This window comes from Hypanus sabinus, chromosome 1, assembly GCF_030144855.1.
Source record: "Hypanus sabinus isolate sHypSab1 chromosome 1, sHypSab1.hap1, whole genome shotgun sequence".
Classification (NCBI taxonomy): Eukaryota; Metazoa; Chordata; class Chondrichthyes; order Myliobatiformes; family Dasyatidae; genus Hypanus; species Hypanus sabinus.
The window spans coordinates 171,161,203-171,181,603 of record NC_082706.1 but is presented as its reverse complement, the minus strand read 5'-3'; the positions used below and the strand labels follow the sequence as shown (position 1 = coordinate 171,181,603).

The 20,401-nt window shown below is 37.8% G+C and overlaps 1 protein-coding gene across 2 annotated transcripts in view; it reads left to right on the top strand.

The window, feature by feature from the left end:
- The window catches only part of LOC132400140 (zinc finger protein PLAG1-like), a 42,743-nt gene extending 31,357 nt beyond the window's left edge, over positions 1–11,386 (top strand). For both annotated transcript variants that reach the window (XM_059981212.1, XM_059981213.1), the window contains one exon: positions 899–11,386. In XM_059981212.1, the coding sequence (XP_059837195.1) occupies positions 899–2,162 (1,264 nt within the window). In that variant the 3' untranslated portion in view covers positions 2,163–11,386. The remainder of the gene's footprint in view (positions 1–898) is intronic.
- Positions 11,387–20,401: the final 9,015 nt, after the last annotated feature.

Here is a 20,401-nt window from a genome sequence, read left to right as displayed (position 1 = left end):
CCATATACTTGCAATCCTCTTTGAAATCAGATCTGGCACAGTATCCAAGAGACAAGGAAACTCAGCAAGACTGGGCCTTGCCAGGGGATTCCATGGGATCTCCAGCTGCAGACTGAACTGATAGATTTGGGACTCTGATTCTGTCTGCTGGTTTTATTTACCCTCATTTCACAGCACAGAAACCTGAGAGACAGGTTAACACTTCGGATCAAAGCTCTGCATAGTCTGTCCTTCATAATTTCATAAACTTGAATGATTGGCTTTTGTACAGTCAGAATTCACATTAATATTCTGGATAATAAAAAAAATTAAAAGAAAGGAAATTTACTCATGCAAAAACTGCTAAGGAGTACCTTAGTCCAAACTGTAATTCTCAGAATCCCTAAATTATATGTAGTTAATTTTAGCTGGGCATGAGTTTAATCCAATATATTCAGTGATTTTAAATTTTTTTGATTATTAAGAATGTCTAAATCTGTTTCTACATGTTAAATTTATAGGCCATTGCCACATTGATTAATAGACAAAATCAAGTTTAGGATATTGATTTTGCTAGATTTAATTATAATCAGGCAACATATTTTACCAATTTGAAAATAGAAAGTACTAGACAAGCTCAACATTTCAGGCAATATCTGGAACAAGAAGCAATTAATACTTTAGACCTAGATCCAAAATGTTAACTGTTTCTCTTTCCATGAGACCATATGACGTAGGAGCAAAATTAGGCCATTCAACTTTCCACTAACACTGCCTGACTTGCTGAGTGTTTCCAGTATTTGTTGTATTTCTGAAATCTGCAGTTATTGTATTATACGTTACAAAATACCCATCTCCAAACAAGGAGAGTGGTACACTGGAACTTACCAGAATAAATAACCAATTGTGTCTGTTCAAGGCATATGGCCACCCATTCACCTCAGAAGACCCACAAGTGTACTTACTGTGAGAAAATGTTCCATCGTAAAGATCATCTAAAGAATCATCTGCAAACTCATGATCCAAATAAGGAAGCCTTCAAGTGTGAGGAATGTGGGAAAAGCTACAATACAAAGCTTGGTTATAAGCGTCATTTAGCTCTGCATGCTGCAACTAGTGGTGACCTTACTTGTAAAGTGTGCTTACAAACATTTGAAAGCACAGGAGTGTTACTGGAGCATCTGAAGACACATGCTGGCAAGTCGACAAGTGGCACAAAAGAAAAAAAACATCATTGCGACCATTGTGACCGTTCTTTCTACACTCGTAAAGATGTTCGAAGACACATGGTAGTGCATACAGGAAGGAAAGACTTCCTTTGTCAGTATTGTGCCCAGAGATTTGGGCGGAAGGACCACCTGACCCGCCATATGAAGAAAAGTCACTCTCAGGAACTGCTAAAGGTGAAAACTGAACCAGCAGATCTTATGGATATACTTAGTTCAAATACTACATTGTCATTAAAAGATGAGCTAAGTCCAGTGATGTCAGTGGTTTCCAGTGAGTTGACAACTAGATCATTTACAAACACTTTACAAATGAATATCTACAGTGCCCATATTCAGACCATGCAAACATTAGGGGCAACAAATCAAATGGTCTCTTCTCCATTACCATTGGGGATGGGTTGCCCACTAGACATTGAGACTTCAATTCGTGCTCCTCAAGAACTTTCCTCAAAATATTTTCTTGGTTCTACCTCATATGCCATTGCAATGCCTGATAAAGGACAACCATTAAAAAGTGAAATAGACAGCTACTTAATGGATTTACATAGTGATTTACTCCCCTCTGCCCATGACACTCAATCATCCTCATCAAAACAGGGCATGGAGTCGCAGCCAGGATCTTTGGCTGATGGATGTGGGGATGTTTTGCTTTCTAAAAGCCCAGCACTCCTCAGTGAACCTCTAAATACTTCATCAGCAGACTTTTCTCAGTTATTAAGTTTCTTACCTTTAAATAACTCTTCATACAATCAGCCAGTTTCTTCGGGCAATTCTGGTATGTGTTATACCCAAGAGGAACCTCATACATCCTTAATTCCTCTCCCACCCCAGTACCAGGATTCACATGAAACTGGTAACAGCATTGGTCTCAATGCTCTCCATCCCTTATCTACAGTTTTCACTACTGGTTTAAGCACAACAACCCTGCCACGTTTTCACCAGGCTTTTCAGTAGATAGTATGATATTTCTTAACCATTTCCTTTATTGTAAAAGCAATTATCCTGATGAAACATTAAGGAATTAGACTGTACATCTCTGGTTGTAACAACAGTGCTGCTTTGTGAATGACCACCACAGGCAAAAAATATACAATACTGTTTATTTGTGGTCATAATAGGAATATTCTATTTAGCAGTCGATTTCTAATAATAGACACTAAGAGTAAATTTGAGTCTAAACCATCAATAATAGACTCACTGACAGCCTAGATGTTTACAATAAGAATTGATACAAAATGGCACAGCCCTGAACCCTTTCATTGCAATGATTGTTGAGTTCTAATTTTAGGCTGTACTGACACCATAATCAGTCTTTCAGATTCATATAACAGATAGTGACTGCAAAATTCACAGTGCTTTATATCTTTTAAGCAAACTAAAAGATTGCTGCTCTGTTAAATAATTTTGCACAGTTCCACTTATTGGATGTTTTGAAGATGCATTTTGCATTTAAAAATGCTGGAACACCAAAAAGTTTTTGAACTCTGGCCATATCAATGCACAAAATTGGTTTTATATGTAATCCATTTACTTCATTTAGAAAAATGCAAAGGATTTTCTTAACAAAGTTCCTGGTGAAAACTTATATAAAAAAATAAACTTCGCATCAGATTTGATTCTGTATCTTCAAAAATATGGAACACCGGATACATGGTTCGTTAATTAATTTTCAATTCCTTGTTGTAGAGTGGCAGTATAAATAAGAGTTTTTCTTTCTAATTTAAATTGATTAAATGACACATAGAACTTAAGTTTAATAAGATTATGATTTAAACTTCTGAATTAGACACATGAATAAAAGCCACATATACTTTTTCCATTTTGATCTTATAACACTATTTCATCTATTAGATTATTAATTATATCCAACATATGTGGAACTTGCCCTCAATGTAGAACAGTTTAAGTGATACCCAAGGTCCAAAAATTAAGCGCAGCCTTAAGAGGTGAAGAAATAATTGGTAAAGGGGAATAAATATTCTGATAAAATTTAACTTGCATTTCTACTTGTTTCGTTAACCAAATTCTCAAATAATTTTGAGTATTGGGTAAGCCATCATTGTCACAAGTAGCAAGCAATTAGCTAAGTAGTGTGTGTTGAGAAACTATTTTCTCATTAAGATAACAATTTGGCCCATCTTTGTGCAATCGTCTGCTCCTGACCTGAAGTTATTCCATCTGCTTTGGACTAGTTTCTTCAGACATTTCCTTTGTTTTCCTGAACTATTTTACTAACTCACCTCCATGTGTGCATTTTGTACTGTTCAAATTGATTATATCATTTATAAAATTGAAAATATATGAACTTGTAATAGTTTAGCAGGTAAAAGAAATTGATATCTTAAGATTTATTTTGATCTGAAACCCTCATCTGTTTTCAGCTGAAACCAATTGTATTTACTGAGCCTTTTCTTATATTAAAATTAGAAAATTATGAAAATACTCAGCAGGCCAGGCAACATCTGTGGAGAGAGAAACAAAATTTAAGGCTAATCTTCTTTGTTTTCTGTATGTGTTTCAACTATACATTAGATCAGATAGACATATTAAGGAATTATTAATTTGGATTTAAATGGCAGAGTTCATTTCATTTTGAGCAGCATTTTGAGGAATACTATTTGTTGCATTGTACTATTCAGACTACGTGAATGTCATTGTTTATACAAAAATTTAATATTCTACTGTTAAACAATAATCTACAAGGTCTGTGAACATGATTTAATTAGCTATTCAATCCCTGTAACCAGCCGACAAATAGGACTTTGAATTTAGTATGGTAAGTCTATACTTAGTAAAGAATGTGTTACAATCGAAGTGATTAGTTAGCTGTAAGATGATACCAAAGGATTTATATTGAAACTCACACAAACTTAAGATAGATAAATAAAATTTTAAGTATTGGAAGTCAAGTAAAAGCAAAATACTGGAAACACAGTCTGATGTCTATAAAGCAGATAGGTCAATGTTCATGTAAAATTGGTCAGCTCTGCCAGGGGATCTAAAAGGTTGCCTGCTATATAAATGCTTTGAAATTGGTTTTGCTTCTGTCACATAGGCTGTTTGAATATATTAGCTTATGGAACACTACTAAACTAAAATAAATGGTGCCCAAAAAGGTGGAATATAGGGAAGTACCAAAGAAACTGTTTAGCTGTGATTTGCAAGGTATTTTATATCAGATCTATATTTGGTCTCTGCATTCCTCGTAAGAATTAATAGCAAATAGTTGATAAATCCTTGATATGTTACTTCACTGCTTCGGTTATGTCATGTTAAATTTTGGTTTCTTTCACAATTTTGCATTTAGTCATTTCCTGTTGACCCAATATTTTAAATATTCATTGACCGAAAATGTTTTCAACCCAATGAGATGCAAATTTATTTCAGTTCACGTAAATGGATTTTTCTTTCTATTTGCTATGATGAAATTTATTATTCTTGAGCCTGTGTTGACCCCATTACTTTGAATGCAGGTTGCTAGTACTAAATGGGGTTGGAATAATAGCTCCCAATTGTACTCACCTCTGCACATCTGGTTCCTTACACTTCATAAAATCAAGTCACAGGCAAGTTCAGCTGGTGGCCCAAATTCTCACAAACATTTAATACTAGCAGCCAAAGACAAGTTTCACCCCATAAACATTTGGCTTCACTGAAAGTGCTTCTTCACCAAAACAAACCCTTTGTTAAAAATTAGTACTTTTATTTCCTACTCCATCAATGAAGAAGTGGGATAGGATTTTTTATTAGATCAGTTAACATTTCATCGATTTTTGTAGTTTAATTTCAAATCTTTTTGTGAATTAAGTTAAAAAATATTCAAGTATTGAAAATATTTTACTGCTGCTAGATTTATTAGGATTAGAGAATATTATTGCAGGAGGAAGTTTTTGGGCTCTTTGAAAGCATTTTCTTTTCCCTCTGTAGCCCTGCAGTGACCTTTTCCTCAAGGCTCAAGTCAAGCCTTACTTCGCCTGTCCAGCTTACTTTTAAAGATGCTAATGAAATGAAAATCGCATTTTGTTTCCTGTTTTGTTTAGTAATGATCTCCCCCAAGCTAGAGAGCATGGTATCACAAACTCTTGTCACCCTTAAAATCTTCTGTGTCACTTCTTAACTTCACAACTATTCTTTTAATTATACAGTATAAACTTTTACCTAAATATCCCTGTATGCCCCTTATCAGTTAAAGTATCACAGTGCACCTCAGTGCTCTTAAAGTTTTGAACCTTTTTTGAAGTATGGTCCAAGAATTATTCACAATATTGTCCTAATGATTAAGTTTCTGTGTGATTTCTTGTGTCTTCTATTTCTCCATTGATTAATCAATATGCTCCTTTTCACCTCGTCAACATCAAAGTAAATATATATCAGAACATCAGATTTATTGTGTTGAAGTAATATCTTCATATATCTAGACGAGCTTAGAATCAGGTTCAATATCACTGGCATGTATTGTGAAATTTACAGCAGCTGCACAATGAAATACATGATAAATAAATATAGAGAAAAATGGAATTACATTAAATATATATTTAATAGTTAAAAAACAGAATTACATTGTGTGTGTGTATATATAAAGTCGAAATAAGTAGTGCAAAAAAAGCAAAAGTAAGAAGTACTGAGGTAGTGTTACTGGGTTCAGTGTCTATTTAGAAATCGGATGGCAGAGGGAAAGAAGCTCCCGTTATGGATGATGAAAAAGAGCAGGAAATAGAACTGAAAGGACATACCTTAAAAACAAATGTTCCCGAAATTGTTAAACACTCATCTCTTAGCAGTTCTATATAGCTCTGTCTTTGAATATCACTAGTCCAGGAAGATGTTAAGGTCAATAGACAATAGACAATAGGTGCAGAAGTAGACCATTCGGCCCCTCGAGTCTGCACCGCCATTCTGAGATCATGGCTGATCATTCACTATCAATACCCAGTCCCTGCCTTGTCCCCATATCCCTTGATTCCCCCATCCATCAGATATCTATCTAGCTCCTTCTTGAAAGCATCCAGAGAATTGGCCTCCACCGTCTTCCGAGGCAGTGCATTCCACACCTCCACAACTCCCTGGGAGAAGAAGCTCTTCCTCAACTCTGTTTTAAATAACTGACCTCTTATTCTCAATCCATGCCCTCTGGTACTGGACTCTCCCAACATCTGGAACATATTTCCTGCCTCAATCCTATCAAATCCTTTAATTATCTTAAACGTTTCAATCAGATCCCCTCTCAATCTCCTCAATTCCAGGGTGTACAAGCCCAATCTCTCCAATCTCTCTGCATAAGACAGCCCTGCCATCCCAGGAATCAACCTAGTGAATCTACGCTGCACTTCCTCAATTGCCAGAATGTCCTTCCTTAAACCTGGAGACCAAAACTGTACACAATATTCCAGGTGTGGTCTCACCAGGGCCCTGTACAAATGCAAAAGGACATCCTTGCTCTTGTAAAAGAGCATAGATTTCATGTTTCCTAGTATATTCTTAGTGGAATTTTATGGGAAAAAATACAGATGGGACACAAGCTGAAGAGCTGCAAAATGAACAATTTTTAGCATCCTGTGAAATATAGGTTTGGTGATTTGGGAATTAAATACATTTTTTTAAGGGAGTGCAGGTTTTTCCAACTATGTATGCTTGGGGACAATGTATACTGAGTGCTGTGCATTTGGAACAAAGATTGGTAATTTGATTGAATTAAGGGAAGAAGAAATTTGGACAAGAAATCAAACTGGAGGTCAGTGATTAGCCATGTTGGTGGAGCAACCTCTAAACTCTTGGATTACTTTTTACTCTCATTTCCTTTCCCCAAATAAACACAAAACTAATAGAAACTCTGCTGAATTTACATAAAGAATGGACAAACTGAGGAGGTGCTGGACTAATGCTTAGCACCAGTAAATGTAAACAAGAGGAGGAAATTTAGGAGTACTTTAAGTTTTTTGTTAGGGACCTTGTATACTTGCAATTTCTTGTAAAATAATGAATTTTGAAATGCATTGATTCCACATCTGAATACCATTTTCTATGCTATTAATATTCAGTAATGTCTTGGAATCAACATTTTTTCATGAAATAACATACAAAATTATAATTATTGCAGTTTGTGCTTCAGCAGAAAATTGTAATGCATATAAAGTAGCTTATTAAAAATTACTAGTCAAGAAATATGTTCTTTACTGTACTACTGTAATGGTGCAGTATTAGTCATTCTACAATATGATTTGGAGTCTGTTCAATTAACTTGTTTGACCCCTGGTCTGATATCTGACCAATTGCCTTATCTCTTTATTCAATCAAGCCTAACCTTACCAACCTATGCTTTTGAAATACATTCTCCAGGCAAGTGTACATTACAATTATGTATCCCTGGGGAAAAAGACTTGCAATTCCTGAAGAAATTTACCTCACTGTCAAATGGCCAATCCTTTCCCTGAGAGGATGTTGTTAATTCTTGATTTTCAGGCTGTTAAAATGGTATCTCCCTTATCAAAGTTTTGTAGAATGATAAATATTTAATGAAGACCGTAGCAGATCATCAGAACACCACGTTGAGCAAGCGTATCTTCCTTTGGGAGTGGAGTTTAAAACTGGACACAAGTTTTACATAGAGCCGTTCTCACCAAAGTGCCTGGTATAATTGCAGGAAGAATTCTATATGTATACACATATCTTTTCAGTAAAGACCAACACACTCCATGTTTTGTTACCTGCCTCATGTATGAGATAGACAGATCTTTCCAAACAATGTTTACTGAAAGCCTTGAGAATCTGTATTTCTCTTCTTTGCTTTCTCCTCCATTTTATATAGTAGTGACATTACCATGCTAATCTTTTAATTGCTTGAACCACTTTATTAGTTTTTTAAGATCATCAACAATGCAGCCATTGTCTTTACAGTGACCTTATCCCTCCTAAGATGTAGTTCATCATGTCAGGTTTTATTTTAAGTTAAGAATCTAATTTCAGACTTCTTTGTTTAGTTCTAACAATTAATCTTGATGAGATCAGATTTCTCGAGAGTATCCCTTTATCATGAGCATAAGCAAAGTGCCCAGGCAAAATGTGCAGTTTATTCAACCCATTGAGACTCCATGATGGCTACCTTATGATTTTTAATCTGGTTTCCTTTATGGTAAAGTCAAACTGATCTTAAATTATATTGATCAACAATTCAATTAAACATCAATTAAATGTTAAATCGGCATGAATTTTGTACGAGCACTAAAGATTTTGTGTGCAGTGACACTGGGTGGAAATCTTGACTATATTCGAAGACATTTTTTAATTACTTTCAGAAATGGAATATGCCTCTGGTCATATGCTATGTGAATTTGAAAGTTAGTATCTAACCATTTATAAATTAAACCTATTTTTTGGTGGAAGGGTACAGTATATGCTTAAATTCTGAGATATAAATTAGAATTTTAACTGACCATGATACATTCGTCATGACTGTATGGTGGGCCATTATTCAATGCAGTGGGATAGGTGCCTCTTGTATGTAATGTATAGTTCAACATATCGTTGCCAGTGCTGTTGAATGGATGGTTTACCTTGCATGGGTAGATGCTTGAAACAAGTAATTAATGACAAGTATTTTAATTGTATCAAGTCCATTAGCTACTGGATAAAGTGCTTAGTTCATAAGATTGCAATCCTTAAATTCATTTGAAACAGAATAAATGCAAAAATTATAGATTTGAAAATACTTGGGGTGTGAAGAAAATCTCGTATATTGGTGCATTGCATTATTTAAAAACTTAAACATTATATAATGCATTGCATACTGAACCAAGCAAATGCTACGTAGCTGGTTACATTGAAACCTTGCTTCAAATTCAGATACATGTTGTCTATAAATTTTCAACCATGAATTTAATTGCTTAAAAATAATGCTCACACTAACGTTGGAATTTAGAAATTTTCCAGTCAAGCAGCATCTTACAGAGAGCCAAACAGGTGAACTTTCAGATAGATGTTCTTGGCCAGGAGGGCTTCTCTCTTTATAGGTGCTATATGACCTGCTGAGATTTTAAATTTGTACTTCTATTTGTATTTCAAACTTCTGATGCTCCTTCGGGAGTCGGGGTCCTTTTTTTAGGAAAACTAAAATTGGAATGATATGGCTTATATTTAAAACTGAAGTAAGAATTCTTTGCTTGGGCACGGAGATAGACCGAGTAAGTAAAACTGTGGTTGCAACACAACTGAAATGGAAATGGTGTGAAGATGACCAGTGTTGTTTAATGTTTGTATTTTACAGACAGTGTGTAAATGAAACCACAATTACAGTTCTAGATATGTAAGCTCTCTTCAAAAGGAAGGATATTTCTTTACATTGTGAATGTCTCATTTAAATCTGACTTTATTTTAGATTTGGTCAAGAGAAAACCTTTGTATGCAAGGATGCCTGCTTATGAATAAATAGAGCTATCAGTTTAGGAGTCTGAGAAGAAGCCCCCATGACACATGGATAGTTTATATTAGAAAACCAATCTCTGATAAATGGGGGGCGGTGGGCAAAAGTCTGATTTATTCTGAAAATAATCTCCTGTAAACAAAATGGATTGTTATGATCAATCCTGGCATATAAATTGTATCCAAACTCTAATAGGTTGGTGAATTTTAAACAGTTACCCTTTTCACATGATTGTTTTTTTCATAAGTCAACTAAAGCACAAGCAAGTGCATGCTGCTTGAGAAATTGAATTTTCATGATGTTAAATGTTATATTTTTCAAAATTGTGTAAAGGTACAGTTGTTTTTATAGAAGCATAAAAGTAAAATGTTAGACTATTGTTGCAACACATATAGTAAATAGTCCAAGTTGTAGCTTTGTCTACAGAATATGTGCAAAATAATCTATATATTTTTAGCACTTTCATATTCATTAATCCTTTAAGAGTATCTCTTGAAGGTCGTATCTTTAACCATCATTACAAACTTGTTTCAAGTGCCATTAGATTTCATATTAGATCATTAGATTATAAAATAAATTTGTATATAAAATTTTACATTTTTTATTTAACTTTTAGCAGGTACAAATGTCATAGCATTTCTTTTATTAAAAAGTGTTGTATATGCTTGCACAGTTGCTGTGTCTCACTTAGGGAGTTTACTTTACATTCAAGTCAACATTACAATAACCAGTATCTGATATGATGGTTCTTTGCTGCTGCCGTCCCATCAGCTCTCTGTAAATAACTATTTATACAGACAGGAAAATACACAAGTGAAACTATTGTGGTACAAGTGAAGCAAATTTGGTGGGGAACACTCCTGCAACATTTTTTTGAAGTATATATTTTGCTGCTAATTCACATTGGTTGGAGGAAACCATTCCTCGTGGTGCTATGAACTTTCCCTTTCTTTATCTGTTACTATAGATCTATAATTCAATTAAAGTAGGGAAATCAAATGGCAAAAGTGCTACAAAAATTCTTAAGTACCTAGTCTTTGTGTGAAGTTACAAGTTATGTAGTTGTGGCAAAAGGTGATGGTAAGAATTGTCTGGCCCAAAGTTGATTAGGTATTGACATGCTTGGCCTCTCTGTATAACTGAGGATTGTTCAAATGACATGAGCTATGGTGCATTTAATTCTGAAAACATTGTAGCATTTCATGCAGATCATTCCCTCTTTACTACCCCGCCCTAACAGAATTATTACATCTATGTTACGATACGTGCATATTTTGCATCTCCATGTGGAAATAAAAGATTGCAAAAAAAACTTTATTGCCCCCTACTTCTGTATAATGGAAGTGTAAGAGTTCAGTGGGTTTTAAGTGAAACTGAAATAGATGTAAACACAATTAGATATTTAATTGGTTTAAGACATATTAGTTTAAAGTAAACCAACACTGATGGAAGAAACTAACCGCATTCCACATTGGATTTTGTACTACTTTTATTTTATCAATTGCTATCTTGTTCAGAATGGAAAACATTTTGCTTATGTATACACTTATCAATGTATTTACATACTACTGGTATCTGTACAAATATAGGCATAAATGATGTTTTTAAAAAAGCTTTTACAACTTAAAACTACAGTAAAAAAAACTTTAGAATTTAATCTTTACATCCAAAGAAATGCTTCAAAAGCAAACTGATTATTTATTGTGCCAGATAACCTGCATTTTTGTAAACAAATTTACTATAATAAAACAGTTCTGCTGCAGCCTCACTTGGTCTGAAGTGTCATTACTGTGAAACAATGTTACTAAATGCTATGACTTGTATTTCAGTGAAAGATCAGAAAACATTTCATTGACAATTACATAATGAAAAACTTACAAAAGTCAAAGGTGTGTACTGAGCCATTGACTGGTTGTATAACCATGTTCTGTTTGGGCCATCTCTACACCTTCGTGGGTCCTTTCATGCCAAATCAGCCGTGTTCAGGGGGTGTAGGTTAAAAGCAAGGTCTTTGATGTCCCAATATAATAGTTATGCAACAGACCTATAGTCTAAAGGCTGAGTCCAAGTGGAATGATAAATATGGTAATTTATAAATTGGTACCGCTACAACACCGTACACATCCCACTACATAGTAATGAAACAACTCAATTAATCATACAAAAGTCATAAAGGTCAGACACCTCTCCAGTTCTCACATCTTGATTCAATTTCATAATATAGCTAATTACTTAAAGGCTCTGGCAAGACCCTTAATTGCAGGTGATTAACATTTTTTTTAAGGGGAAGAAGACCGGTCAGTGACGCTGATGACAAAACTTAGGAAATGGGTCTACCTAATCTTGTAGCTAGAATGCACTAGGGGAGAGGTCCCCTCAGACTACCATCATAACCTCAGTTTTACAGAACCACATCTCACGTCATATCAGACTCATCATCCACTGAACAGAACAAACTAAGGACAGGTTTAAAAGCCCACAACTCCATTTTTGCAGGCAGTGTATCCCACTGACAACAACAAGTGATGGATTTAACATGAGAGTTCAAAGCTATTCGAACAAAGGGAATGCCTTTGACCCATGATGTGCTGAATGAATTAATCTAGTAATGAAATGCCTAATTAAACTAATACCTTCTACCTACACTAGGCCCATAAATCTCCATTTTCTGCACATTTGTGTACCTATCTACAAACCTCTTAAACGTTCCTATCATGTTTGCTTCCACTACCATCCCCGTCAGTGCATTACAGGCTCTCTCTGTGCTTAAAAAGAATGCCCCACATATTTCCCTTCAACAGTTTCTCTCTTACCTCTAGTATCAGACATTTGGACCCTATGAAAAAGATTCTGGCTGCCTATCTATGCTTCTCATAATCTTACACACTTCAATCAGTTATTTCTTTAGCCTCCGCCACTCAAAAGGGAAAACAACATTTGTCTAAATTCTCCTTATAGCATTTACTCTCAAATCCAGACAGCATCCCGATAAACTTCCTCTGCACCCTTTCCAAAACCTCTACATCCTTTCAATAATGGGGCAACTATTATTGAAACTAAATGCAATACCTTAGACTTTTAAAGCAACAAGATTAACTTCCTGATTCTCAACCTCAAAGCCTTGAGTAATAAAGCACATGTCTACTACCCTATCAACTTATGTGACCACTTTCAGGAAGCTATGGGCTTTGACCCCAAGATCCCTCTGTATACCAACACTGTTAAGAATCCTGACATTAACTGTGTACACTTGATCTCCCAAAATGCACCACGTCACACTTGCCTGGATTAAACCATTGCAGGCCTAGCATGTAAAGGGATTCCACCTTTGGAATTGTTTAGGCAGTTTAGTTACCTCTACAAAAAAGAGTGAATGGAGCTACAATGGTCTCAACTCAAAATATGGACTGTTTATTCTCCATGGGTGCTCCTTGACTTACTGTGTGTTGCTTACTATTTCCAGCATCTGGACCATGCATTTGTGACTAAACCCGTATAATATTGCAGCTGTAATGCCATTGTTCTGTACATCACAGATAGCCTTGCAAGGAAAACAGCAATCTGCATAACAACATTAATGCATATTAATATACCAACCATAAAAAGGTGAATCAAACTTGAACAACACACACAAATTACTGGAGGAACTCAGCAGGTCAGGCAGGATCTATGAAGGAAATGAATATTTGATGTCTTGGGCCAACAACCTTCATCAGGACTCAAGTTTGCTCAAGAATCTCTTGGTCTTCTCCATCTCCATCAATGCCCTACCTACCAAAATTGAAAATAAATTTATTATCAAAGTACTATATGACACCATATACTGCTCCGAGATTTGCTTTCTTGTGGCCATGCACAATATATATTGAAGAAACACAACAGAATCAATTAAATACTGTTGATAAACAACAAATGTCACTTACTTGCTGGGCCCACGACAGATCCTCTGAAATGATAACAGTGAAGAATTTAAAGTTGCTGACCCTCTCCACCTCTGCTCCCCCTTTGAGGACTGGCTCATGAACCTCTGCTTCTTCCTCCCGAATTCAATAATCAGCTTCTTGGTCTTGCTGATTTTGAGGGAGAGGTTGTTGCTGTAGCACCACTCAGCCAGATTGTCAATCTCACTGCTATATGCAGATTCATCATCTCCCTTATTCAGCCGATGGTAGTGGTACCTGTAAAGTAATTGAAGGATTTACCAATAATCCCTTGAAGCTGCATGTGAATGCTAACCTACTCATCAATGTATCCAAACATTAGCACAGCCGCAATCCAAAATTACATGCAGGATTTTGCGACCCAGAGCTAAACTGAAATCAATGGGAGTCAAGAGAATTATACCTACCATGCAGAAAGATATCATTAGTCACAAATCACAGCCATGCATCATCCAAAATGCAGTGCTAGGGAAGTGTTCGAAGCTCAACCATATTAGGCTGCTTTATTCATGTTATTCCATTTTCAAAGTCAAGGGTAGAGATAATAATGGATAATTCCATATTGGATACATAAGCAATGTTTAATATAAGCAGCCAATGTGTACCTGCAATGGGATTTGGACAATGTTCAAGAATGAATTAACAAATATCTAATTACATTTGTGCCACATAATGGCCTTTCCAGCAGAAACTTCAACAGCTTCTTAGTCATCAATAATTCAGTAAGATATGAACTGTGACAGCCTTTTCAGCTCAGAGACTTTAACCCTGGAATGGATGCTGGATATTCAGAAATAAGCAGCAAGCCAAACTACTATCTGAAAACATCAATCACATTGATCACTGTACCCAGAACAATGCCCCAGTGACTTTTTACCAGTACTTTGGGTTCTATATTTGTCCCTTCATAAAGGCAGTAGTTAATTTGATCTAGTGGATGAATGGTAGTAATTGAGCTAAGATTCTTCAACAGCATTTTGCAATCCTTTTCATTTTTGCATGGTGGCCAGGTGGATGTTGTGGTCAGCTATAGGAGGTAAGTAAGAGTTTGGTGTGTTGATGGCAGTTTAATTGGGCTTGTGTTTATTGATAAAACAGTCAAGGTGAATTGTTCACAGACAACTCAAGCAGATAGGGAGTGCACAGATTGCTTCCTCCCTTTCTTCCTCTTGCTTCCCCACTGTTTGCTAAAAAACTGGAGACTAGACCAATGAATTGGAATTGTACAGCAGACCTCCACAAGTCTGCACAGCTCTTCCAAAGTATTTCCTGGAGCAAAACCATCATTAGAGATCATGTTGCATTTTGTGTGATAGCACGGCATTCATTGCATCCAAAGTGCCCATTTTTGCACGGATTGAACAACAGATTATGCCCACAGAAAAAAGAATCCCAGGGCTGTGTGTAGCGACATGTACATACTTGATAATAAGTCAAAGATCTTAAATGACAAGTGTGAGATATAAATTTACTTTCTTACTGCCCGTTTAGCCACTGGTGTTGAGGGCAGCAATGAAGGCCCTCCATCTCGTTCTGTCCCTGGCCACCTTCTCTATTGTGCCAGATGTGGTTCAGGGTCCTCATTTCTACCTCTGCTGCATAGTGCCAAGTTGCCTTTGGTCTCCTTTGCTTCCTCCACCCTGCAAGGGTCCAATGAAGTCCTGTCTTGATGATAGAGTTGGCCTCTCATCACGTGGCCAATCCATCTCCAACCTTTCCCCATGATGATTGTGGCCATATCCTCTTGGTGACACTGAAGGAGTAAGGTGTGGTTGGAAATCTTTCTCAGCTAGAAAATACGGAGTATCTTCCGGAGGCCCAAGGTTTGGAAAGACAACAGCTTAGCAAGGTCATTCTCTGTCATGTGTTCAGAACCATACATAAGTGTGGACAGAACACAGCTCTGATACAACTTCACCTTGGTGTGGACGCTGTATAAGGTGAGATATATAACAGTCATAATTCATACTTCGTAAGAAACTGGCAAAGATGTAGAGAAGCCATGGTGGAAAATAGAGTGCTGTGAGAAAATATGTTACAGGAAAAGCTGTTATGGTCCCCACTTGCATCTTTGTCAAACCCAAGATGTCAATGTAATTTCTCACAATAAGTTCATAGTTTCGGAGGACCAGGTTCCAGCATTTAGTTCCAGAAACACTTGCTGGAATGAAAGACATTCTAGTGGTTAGTCCAAGTGAATGAACTTGGCATGAATATGAAACATAAAGGAGGTTACGGATATAACTGCCTGAATGTGGACAGGACAGAAAAGGCAAGGACAAAACAAGAAGAGACACTTGGAATTGCTGTTTACTAGAAGACACAAAATACTTCAGATTCCCTTTTGGAAGTTGCCAAGAGAGATACAGAAGAAAGTCAGAGAGCAAACCCTGAGATAGATAGATAGATAGATAGATAGATAGATAGATAGATAGATAGATAGATAGATAGAAAGAAAGAAAAATAAATAAATAAATAGGTTATGGAAAAGTACAAAACTCAGCTGTCAGTGTAAGAACCTTCATGTAAAAAGCTCAGACTTCAAGCAGCCATAGCCCTGCCATCGATGCACCCAATATGAATTTTTATTTTGCATGCTTTCCTGCTTCACAGATCTTACCACTAAATGTGTGCATATTACAAGTAGACTCATAAAGTTGTAGAGAAGTACAACACAGAAACAGGCCCTTCAGCCCATCTAGTCTATGCTGAGTATATAAACTGCCTACTCCCATTGTCCTGCACTGGGACCATAGTCCTCCATACCAGTACTATCCAAACTTCTCTGAAATGTTGAAATTGAACTCACATGTACCAGTTGTGCTGGCAGCTCATTCCACACTCTCACAAACTTCTGAGTGAAGAAGTTTCTCTTCATGTTCACCTTAAACTTCTCACCTTTTACCCTTAACCAATGACCTCTGGTTGTAGTCCCACTCAACCTCAGTGGAAAAAGTCTGCTTGCATTTACCCCATCTAAACGCTTCATTATTTTGTGTACTTCTAACAAATCTCCTCTCAATCTTCTACATTCTAAAGAAAACATTCCTAACCCATTCCATCTTTCCTTGTTACTCAGATCCTCCAGACCCAGAACATCCTTGTCAATCTTCTTTGTATCCTTTAACCTTACTTACATCGTCGTATAGTTAGGTGACCAAAACTGCACACATTACTCCAAGTTAGGCATCACAAATATCTTATACAACTTCAACATAACTTTCCATCTTCTGTACTCAGTACATTGATTTATGAAGGCCAATGTACCAAAAGCTTTCTTTACGACCCTATCTACCTGTGACACCACTTTCAATGAATTATGGACCTGCATTCCCAGATCCCTTTCTTCTACCACACTCCTCAGTGCCCTACTGTTCATTGTGTAAGACCTACCCTGGTTGCAAAAACCTGGCACTTGTCTGCATTAAATTCCATCTGCCATTTTCCTAGCAGATTCCTCAAGAAGCCATGAGAGCCGCCCTCATTGTCTACTGCACCCCGATGTTAACCACGTTATCATCCAGATCATTTATATAGATGAGAAACAGCAACAGCACTGAACCATGTGGCACACCACTCGTCTCAGGCCTCCAGTCATAGAGGCAACCCTCTAATACCACTCTCTGGCTCCTTTGACAGAACCAATGTCTAATCCAATTTATTACCTCATCCTGAACGCTAAGCAACTGAACCTTCTTGACTAGTTTCCCATGCAGGACCTTATCAAATGCCTTACTAAAGTCCATGCAGACAACCTTGCCTTCATTCACTTTCCTGGCGGCTTCCTTGAAAATCTCTATAAGATTGGTTAGACATGACCGACCCATACACAAAGCCATGTTGACTATCCTTAATCAGTCCATGTCCATCCAAATATCCTGTTCCTTAGAATACCTTCCAATGACTTTCCCACAAATGAAGTCAGACTCACCAGCCTATAATTTCCTGGTTTACATTTAGAGCCTTTTTCAAAATAGCAGAACAACATTGGCTATCCTCCAATCCTCTGGTACCTCTCCTGCCACTAAGGATGATTTAAATATCTCTGCTAGGGCCCCGGCAATTTCTGCACTTGCCTCCCCTAGGGTCCGAGGGAACACCTTGTCAGGCCCTGGGGGATTTATCCACCCTGATTTGTCTTAGGATAGCAAACGAGCACCTGTAATCTGTACAGGGGCTGTGAAGTTGATGCTGCTTTTCCGCACTTTTATAGACTCTGTGTCCATCTCAGATGAAAAAATATATTTAAGATCTCCCCCATCTGTTTTGGCTCCACACGGATTACCATTCTGGACTTCCAAAGGACCAATTTTGTCCCTTGCAATCCTTTTGCTCTTAACGTGTTTGTAGAATCCTTTATGATTCTCCTTCACTTGTCTGCTAGAGCAACCTCATGCCTTCTTTGAGCCCTCCTGATTTATTTCTTAAGTGTTTTCTTGCACTTCTTGCACTCCATAAGCACCTCGTTTGTTCCTTCTTGCCTACACCTGCTATGCATCCCCTTTTTCCTTCTTAACCAGGGCCTCAATATCTCTTGAAATCCAAGGTTCCCTACATTTGTTTTCTTTACCTTTTAGTCTGATGGGTACATACCGTACAAGCTTTGTGTCTCAAACTTTCATTTTTAAAGGTCTCCCACTTCCCAAGTACACCTTTGTTAGAACACAGCTTAGCCCAATCCACACTTGCCATATCATTTCTAACACCATCAAAATTGGCCTTTCTCCAATTCAGAATCTCAACCCACAGACCAGACCTAACTTTTTTGCATATTTACTTTGAAACTAGTGGTATTGTGATCACTAGTCACTTGCCCTGTCACATTTCCTAATAGCAAATCCAGTATCACACACTCTTGTTAGGACTTCTACATACTGATGGAGGAAACTCTCCTCTACACATTTGACAAATTCTGTCCTATCTGGACAATATGGGATATCCTGTCAATATGTGGAAAATTAAAATCACCTACTATAACAGCCTTTTGTCTTTTGCAACAGTCTGCGATCTCTTGACAAACTTGTTCCTCTAAATCCCTCAGACTGTTGGGAGGTCTGTAATAAAGCCCCATTAATGTGGTCATACCTTTCTTATTTCTCAATTCCACCCATAATGCCTCACTAGTCGAGTTCCCCTGTTTGTCCTGACAGAGCATTGCTGTGACACTTTCCCTGACTAGTGAAGCCACTCCTTCTCCTTTAATCGCTAGCTCTCCGATGTGTCCAAAACCCCAGAATATTGAGCTGCCAATCCTGCCCCTCCTGCAACCGTCTCACTAATGGCTACAACATGATCATTCCATGCCCTGAGCTCATCCTCCTCTCATACGATACTTCTTACATTGAAATATATACAGTTCAGGACAGTAGTTGCACCATGCTCAACCTTTTGATTCCTGATTTTCTCTGAGCTCTTACCAACATCTGCCCCTAGAAACTGCCTACTAACTGTTCTGGCACTCTGGTTCCCCTCCCCCTGCAACTCTAATTTAAACACCACTTACAGCACTAGCAAACCTTCCTGCTAGGATATTAGACCCCCTCCAGTTCAGGTGAAAACTGCCCTTCTATACAGATCCAATCTTCTCTGGAAGAAAGCCAAATAGCCCAAAAATCATATGCTCTTGCTACTACACCAACTCCTTAGCTGTAAAACTGTATAATCTTCCTAGCTCTGACCTCACTAGCATATGGCATGTGTAGCAATCCTAAGGTCACAAACTTGGAGGTCCTTTAACTTAGCACCTAACTCCCTGAACTCCCTAGGCAAAACTTCACTTGTCCTACCCATGTCATTGATACCAAAATGGGCTATGACCTCTGGCTGTTCACCCTCCCACTTAAGAATGCTGAGGAATCAATCCAAGATTTCTCAGATCCTGGCACCAGGGAGGCAACACATCATCCAGGAATCTTGTTCTTGCCCTCAGAACCTCCTGTCCATTCTCTTAACTAATGAATCCCCTATTACCAAGTACAGCTCTTCTCCACCCCCCCCCCCCTTCTCTTATGAGTCACATAGCCAAACTCAGTGCCAGAGACCCAACTGCTGTGACCTTCCTCTGTTAGGTCACCCGCCCCCCCCCACCAGTATCCAAAGTGGTTTACCTGTTGTTGAGGGGAATGGCCGCAGAGGCATTCTGCACTCCTTTCATCTTCCTGACTGTCACCCAGTTTCCTGCGTCCTGCACCTTGGGTGTAACTGCCTCTCTATATGTCCTATCCATCACCCCGTCAGCTTCCCGAATGATCCGATGTTTATCCATTTCACACTCCAGCACCTTAATGCAGATTGTGCGAAGCTGCAGTTGGATGCATTTCTCACAGTTGTACTCACCAGGGTCACTGGAGGTCTCCCTGCCTTCCCACAAGGGGAGCATTCAACTATCCTCCCTGGCATCTCTGCAGTCCTAACTGAGCTTTTTATTTTTCGATTTCTCTGACTGAAGCCTCTCTTTACTGAAGCTTCGAAGATCACCACTCCGACTCCCTCCACTGTGATGGTGGCCACAGCGCTGGCCTCTGCCTTCCTTTAACTTCCTCTTGCAAGTCAATCCCAAATGCCATTTGGTTGCTGATCAGAGCTCAACTGCACTGCTGCGATCTGCCGATGGCTTTTTCTACTCAGTCAGTAGACCTGAGTGTAATTCCCTCCTCTCAAACTTCCGATGTCAGGACTGGTCGCTAGTCAGAGCTCAATTACATCGAATTTGAAGTAATGATTCAAATTCTGTTTTCTCCATGGTGTGCACACATTATGGTAGGCAAGACCTGATGAGTTGTTGGAACTGGAAACTTTGAGAGGTTTAGTGGACCAGAAATATCCTGCAAGCCATA